The sequence below is a fragment of the Torulaspora delbrueckii genome, chromosome 4 (assembly GCF_000243375.1).
Source record: "Torulaspora delbrueckii CBS 1146 chromosome 4, complete genome".
In the NCBI taxonomy this organism is placed as follows: Eukaryota; Fungi; Ascomycota; class Saccharomycetes; order Saccharomycetales; family Saccharomycetaceae; genus Torulaspora; species Torulaspora delbrueckii.
This window is the reverse complement of record NC_016504.1, coordinates 280,534-287,635: the sequence shown is the minus strand read 5'-3', so window position 1 is coordinate 287,635 and position 7,102 is coordinate 280,534. Positions and strand designations below refer to the sequence as shown.

The 7,102-nt window shown below is 41.2% G+C and overlaps 3 protein-coding genes across 3 annotated transcripts in view; 2 read left to right on the top strand and 1 right to left on the bottom strand.

The window, feature by feature from the left end:
• SIP4 (Sip4p) overlaps window positions 1-2,767 on the bottom strand; it is a gene marked incomplete at both ends in the record, with an annotated part of 2,838 nt that extends 71 nt beyond the window's left edge. The window contains one exon of the mRNA XM_003680892.1: window positions 1-2,767. This exon is cut by the window's left edge and continues 71 nt beyond it. Within this exon, the coding sequence (XP_003680940.1) occupies window positions 1-2,767 (2,767 nt within the window).
• A 919-nt stretch (window positions 2,768-3,686) lies between these two features.
• Window positions 3,687-5,498, top strand: DPB11 (protein kinase activating protein DPB11; the record flags this gene model as incomplete). The annotated part of the gene is made up of 1 exon (XM_003680891.1): window positions 3,687-5,498. The coding sequence occupies one exon, from the start codon at window positions 3,687-3,689 to the stop codon at window positions 5,496-5,498; it is 1,812 nt and encodes a 603-aa protein (XP_003680939.1).
• Window positions 5,499-5,601: 103 nt separating this feature from the next.
• GWT1 (glucosaminyl-phosphotidylinositol O-acyltransferase) lies at window positions 5,602-7,056 on the top strand (the record flags this gene model as incomplete). Its single annotated transcript, XM_003680890.1, has 1 exon — window positions 5,602-7,056. The coding sequence occupies one exon, from the start codon at window positions 5,602-5,604 to the stop codon at window positions 7,054-7,056; it is 1,455 nt and encodes a 484-aa protein (XP_003680938.1).
• Between the last annotated feature and the right edge of the window lie 46 nt (window positions 7,057-7,102).

Sequence of the window (7,102 nt, the reverse complement as noted above, 5' to 3'; positions counted from 1 at the left end):
TTTCATGTTGATCTGGTGAGTGAAGCAGCAGAATGTCTGCAAAGGCTCGCGGTGTCTCCACAATCTGCGGAGTTCGAGCAGGGTTTGTGGAACCGGTATTGATGCTTGAATTTGTGCTAATCTTCACCGAATGATCAAATAAACCTTCATGACTAGGTAACGGGGGTGGGGGTAGGATCTCTCCATGTGAGTTTGATGTCATGATGTCATTATTGGTCGGATGCACGTTTCTAGTCGGCGTATTTGTTGAATAATGATGATAGACACGGGAAGAGGTAGATGAATAGGGTGAATTTTGCAAGAGCCCTTGATTCGCACTTCTCTCTGAATTATGCCGTGCTCTCTTTTGTGGGGGTTGATTATGTGATGGAAAGTCCTGGCTTTCCAATATGCTAGTCCTTCTCTCTTTGGTGCCTTCCAGTTTTTGTCCTCGATGTGATGGTGGTAAGTTTTGTTTAGTTTGGAATAAGGAACCAGTCCTTTTAGAGGTAAATGGAATCTCCAGTGGTTTTGAATCCTCTTCTTCTTCGTCGTCTTCATCGTCATCCTCAGCGTATCCATCATCGGTCTCTTCGTGTTCGATAAGTATTTGTGACTTGAAGTTTGACATGTCGATAATGTTATTGTTATCATTTTGAGTCAATTGCGTAGCATTTGAGAGGCTTTGGTTCGGCAGCGCTGACGCTTGAAAGTTACTGAATATATTGGTGCGTGAATTGCCATTGGAAAACATATCGAACTGGTTCATAATGGCCTGTGAGTTGGAGCTGAGTAATTTTGATCTACCCCTGGACAAAGCGTTTCCCGTGGAGTACTGTTCGACTTCTTGCAGGTAGTCTCTCTTCTTCCATTTTGATGGTTCTTTATCTTGCGCTAGATGAATCTTGTAACTCAGCGACAGTTGAATTAGCATTGGATCATAAGATTCATTATCATAATAAAGCTGGCACCATTGCATCAAGAAATTTTGGTACTTGTTATACTTCCAATTAGATTGGCCCTCAAATTCATTGTCCTCTTGCGGTTTAATTGCCCAGTCGTTCAATACTGATAGACACGAATTGATTAATTCTTTGTTGGAGCATGGTAAAATGTGCAAGACGGTAAATTGTAACGGTTGTTCCGATTCGGATTGGTCAAGAAGCAACAAGTAATAAAGGGACAAGATTTCAAAAGCCGTGTCTTCAAGATTTGTACCTTTCTTCCTAGTTGCATTATCGTTCTTGAGCCTTTGTTCAGTCAAGAATGTAATAACCAAGTAGAAAAGAGTGAGCTGGGTCTCAATGATATCGGGTTTCGTTAATGCGAGTGACATGTTCAAATCCGCTCTGTTGAAATGCTCTTCATGATCTTGCAACTGGTGATACAGTTTCCATTTCACCAGCAGATGTCTAAAACTTTCCGCCAAGTAAATCAATTTAGATTTGCCATTACTATTCTCGGTTGATAAAGTATGCAACAGATTACAACCATCAAGTGAGTCTGTAGTAAAATCCAACAGCAAAGAAAAAGGTTTAAAACAAGGCTTATCGAGGCTCTCTATCTTTCTAGGATGAAACTCATCAACGATAAAATTGGATTTTGGGAAGCCTTGAATCAATGACCACCATGAATCTAGAAACTGAAAAGTCCAAAATGTTACAATTCTTTGATCGTGCTTGATTGTAGCTTTCGCCAACTGTGCAAGTTTCTTGGAATTAATGAACAGACCCAAATCGAGAACCATGGAAAAGGCCAAGTGCAATAACTCTGAGGCAAAACTCGTATGGTTCTCTGAGCCCATGAAATAGAAGCAAGCCAATAGAAGACATTGCAAATTCCTCAAGCTAGTAGTAGCTGAAGAACAAACGATCTTTGTAACTTTGAACAAGATAAACTCATTCATACATGACCAATTCATCTGAACAATATAGAGTAAAGCCAATAGATTGATAGGATCAGGATCAGCAATACATTTGAAATGTTGATCAAACGTAACCTGCCACTTGTCAAAGGGCGATAACAATGGAATGAGCGAATTCTGCGTCTTACTAAACCGAGCGATTGCTATTTGAACATGATCACGTAGATTGTCATCGTATTTCATCGCGAGAAAACGTGGTAACCACAGAGTACTCGGTTGCAATTGCAAGAGCGATGTCATCGACAGCAATTGCTGATTCTTTAAGACCTCCACTTCGGAATCACTAGCACTAGCCTCTACAGCCCCGACATTTCTCAAGACATCCCATGTACGATGTCCTAAATAGTTCTCCTCACACACAAAGTTCTCATAGTAGTGGAAAGTATCGTTAATGAAAGGAAACTGCGGTTCAGTGACCATTGGATCATTCCTCTTAGCGGAATCGGGAGCACGTGACTTCGGCTCTTCTAACTTCACCTCGTTATCAGTGCCTCCAGCACTTTTAGCACCTTCATCGACCAATTTCTGCAACCTCACCACTTCCAACTCCAGCATTTCCGTATAGCCCTTTGGGAACCCTCGCCTGGTAAGCTTATCACTAGTTGTACACCTAAAATTCGCCCTCGAACACTGCGAACAGCTCGGTTTCAACCCATCACACCGGACTTTTTTCAACCTACACCTATCGCATGCATGCGAATGACGAACACGTTCATTCTTAGTCACCAGCAAAGTCTTTTCCTTGACAGGAGCCTCTAGATTACCATACTTGCGTTTAGTTACCTGCTGTTTAGCCGCCGAACCTTCCTCGGAGTTACCCGCACCACCACTTTCTTTCTCGCTTGCACTTACACTTCCAGTCATATGTTGTCTAGCTATAGAATGACAGTCGCTAGACTTTGTAAATCATACCTTGCTAGCAGCAATGCTGCCTAGTAGTTGATCCATCTTCTCTTATTTGATAGATGGGCGCTTACCTATATACTTCCCATTTTTATATTCGTCGCGGGGTCAAAGACTGCTCGGACAGTCGGCCGGCCAAACGGCGCTTAGCCACGCCGGCCGAAAGGCTTTCCCCGGAGACGAGCCCTAAGTAATTAACCGCCGAGAAATCTGCTAGAGGTATAAAAGAAGAGGGTATCCACTAGCTTTTATTGGCGTTTCTTGCAACAGAGTTGGTTTGTTTGATCGTATGTATAAAAAGGCGTAAGAAGTAGTTTCTTGTCTGTTGCAAGCATTCGGCTTCCACTTGAATCTATAAGGGAGTTACAACCCACAGTAAAGCACGAAGCTACCCGTCATGACAAATCTATCATTTGTTTCATATTTTACAGTAGAAGAGATGGAAGATCTTTCACTTTTCATCAAATGTTCGCAACAGTATTTAACATGATGTCGTTCGCTGCGTTGAAGTCCCTGTCGAAAACGAGTAGGAAAGTGTACAGTTGTAAATTTTATGAGATCCTACCAAACAGGTATGTGATTGATATCAGAGATCTGAATTCGTCTATGAGGTCCCTTTCGATCCCTCTATGTCTAGTAAATCCAAGAAATACTCCGAAAATACATTTTGGGTTTTTGAAAGTTCTCTTATGAGACTTATACTAAGTTTCTTATCCATTTTACTTGATTTAATGAGCTCAAGACCAACCTTTGTGGATATGTACTCTAATCAATACTGTCTTTGAGCTACTCATCGCTGTATTTTTTTCACTATGCGAGCGCTTATGATTTTTCATGTATACTATAACAAGGCAAGAGTCCAAAGACGCTACAAGCAGCGATGAAGCCGTTGCTCAACCTGACCTTTTGTCCTACTGGTTTCAACGATGAGGATACTTCACGGTCAGTTTCAAAGAAAATTTTAAAACTTGGTGGTTTTTACTCCAGGGATCTAACGCGTCAGGCAAATGTATTGGTCATCGGTAAGACTAGACAGACAAACAAATACCGATTCACCGTTAGATATCGGCATGATGTGGTCTTCATCGATTTGCAGACAATAGATACATTGTACGAGAGATGGCTTGCCGGGGATGACATTACACAGAGTGGCAGCTTAAAGCCGGGGATCAGCTCTACTGAAAATATATTGAATCTATTGAGATCAAGATACAGTGCTCCACCACTGGCAGATTTCTATATCTTCATCGGCAGAATCGCTTCATACCCTGTAGATCAGCTTGAATCGATGTGCCAGGCTATGAAATGCTACAAATGCAACTCTTCGCATTTTGTCAAGGATTGCAAGAGCCGACATGATCAGAAGACTGTCGTTTTTATCTCTGATACTTTACAAGGTGCCCGAGTACAGGCTGCTATTGAACAGGGTATTCCGATTGTTCATTACAAATGGATTCTCGATTGTCAAAGGAGAAATGCCACGCTCGAATACGACCCCTACTATCTAGTTTCTAATATTCCTGAGAATACACCTTTCGAAAAGATTGGTCGTGAATCTTGTGAATGTTGGGGCGATTTGATTAATCCACCACCTTTGTTACAGGGAACAGCTGCAGTCAACCCATCTGTGAATTTATTTCAAAAATTCAAGTCAAAAGGTGACAAAATATGGGAAAAAGCAATGTCCAAATCTGAACCACCTCCGCCATTAGATGACAGCTTAGTACGACTTCCGCCGCCAGAACAAACTCTGAATGATGAATCGCGCGAAGACTCAATCTTCAAAAGTTCCACTTTCCACATCTCTAAGCAATTTCCTGAGTCTCACTCCGAGATTTTACGGCGGGTCATTGATCAGAATGGTGGATTACTTTTGTCAGATTCACAGTATCTGGTTGTACCAAGTAACGTCCCACTTGATTGCATGGAAGAGGCGGAATCAGATCAAACTTTAGTAACAGAGTTTTTTATCGAACGATGCCTTCATTATAAGACCCTCATTTCGCCACCAGACTCGTGGTCTAAGCCGTTCCTCAGAACAACCGATGTTCGAATACTACCATCTCCCACTTTACTGCATGATGAATCTCAGCCTTTACAGGTCGCTATCACCGGCTTTCATGGGGTTGAACTATTGCATTTGAACAAGATCTTGAAAACTATGGAACCAATGGGGATAAATTTCGTCGAGTATCTGAACAAGAAAACAGACCTTTTATTGATAAATCTCCCGTCATTGCCAAGCATTCCGCATGACCACCCTCTCTGGAAGAATCAATATCGCGACTTATTCACCACCCAACTTGAATGCGATAACAACATATCAAATCAAGTCTTAAGAAACTCTCTGAAGAGAAAAATTCAGTTCGTGAAGCAGGAACATTCGATTCCAGTGGTGACACCTGCGTTCTTGATCGATTTGTTCGCACATACTTCGCATTTGAAGACGAAAAAACAGACTGTTTTCCTCAACAACATAAGTTGGTGTATTATATGCCCAAGAGGAGCCAAAGAAAGTTTCACTATTGAGTTAACTTCAAATGATGCGTCCGTCGAATACACGATGGATAAAGAGTCAAGAAATGTAAGGAAAAGACACAGTGCAACGCCTCCAAATGAAGCCAAGAAGAAGATCCATCTTCCAAACAAAGAACTTGATAGACAGGCAGACCCGCCAGCTTTTAGTACGTGAATACATTTGTATATCATTTCAATACGTAACGTCGCGTCTTATAGGCGTAAATCGCCCTGCGTTTTGAACAATTAAAAGTAACTTGGCAACAAGAAGAAGGTGAATGTCGACACTCAAGGAGCGTAAGGAAGATTTTGTAACTGGGCTAAATGGTGGTTCAATTTTGGAGATCAATTTAATTACGTCTGTCGCTTTGACTGCGTATGTCTGCTGGAATCTTTTGTCTATTCGTGGCAATATCAATGTCTTTATTGATTTTGCGTTGAATTGGATAACTCTGCTGTTGTCTATAACTGTCTATTCAAATGCTATATCACTACTTCAGATTCTGATTGTGGTGCCCTGTGTGGTCTTATTTTACATCTCCAGTAGTAAATCTAAGAGCCAGAAGACAGAAACGAATAGTAGAGAAAAGCAGCCGAAACCTTTTCAGCTAGAGAAAAAGCCTTTTATTACAGTATATCGTGGCTCAATGCTTGTTTTGACAGCTCTAGCAATCTTAGCGGTGGACTTTCAAGTCTTCCCTCGAAGATTTGCCAAGGTCGAAACTTGGGGGACATCTCTGATGGACCTTGGAGTCGGTTCATTTGTTTTCAGTAATGGCGTGGTTTCTTCAAGAGTAATAATCAAGGAAAAAATGAACCCATCAAGCAGACCCTGCATGATAAAACGAGCATTGAACGCTTTACGATCTGGTGGTACCTTATTGATTATTGGCCTCTTAAGACTGTACTTTGTGAAAAACCTGGAATACCAGGAACATGTTACGGAATATGGAGTTCATTGGAATTTTTTCATGACTTTATCATTGTTACCACCTGTTCTTGTGTTACTGGATCCTATTACAGAATGGATTCCCCGCCCCGCAATAGCAGCATTAATATCTGTGATGTATGAACTAGTGCTCATAAAAGGTGATGGATTTCTTGAGTTCTTAATTCTAGCGCCTCGCAGAAATTTTATCGAGGCAAATAGAGAAGGTATTGTGTCATTTCTAGGATATTGTTCAATATTCTTGTGGGGTCAAACAACTGGGTTTTATGTGTTAGGAAATAAACCTACAATAAACAATCTTTACAGACCATCAGTGGAAAGTTTGCAACGCCCTTCTGGCAAGAGGTCTGTGACAATGTGGAATAATTTAAGCACTGTTTCGCCGTTATGGGGTCTCTTCATCTGGACTTTCATTCATACAGCTACAGCTCAAGGTATTCTATCACATGATCCCTATTATGCTTCCAGGAGATTTGCCAACTTACCTTATGTTTCGTGGGTGGTGGCGTACAATACGGGATTACTGTTCTTTTACTGTCTGATTGATAAACTATTTAGTGGCACTAATAAAGGTTGTGCAGTTCCTCCATCATTAGATGCTCTCAACAGCAACGGACTGGTTATGTTCTTATTAGCCAACTTATTGACTGGGGCCACAAACATGTCCATGTCTACCATTGACGCTTCAGTTGGAACTGCGATGATCGTTCTAACGATGTATGCTCTAGTAATCGCTGCTATATCATTGTTCCTTTACCGAAACAAGATATTTGTAAAGCTGTGAATATCAAGAATAATACAAATTCCTTTTAGGATTATGTAGATCAGTA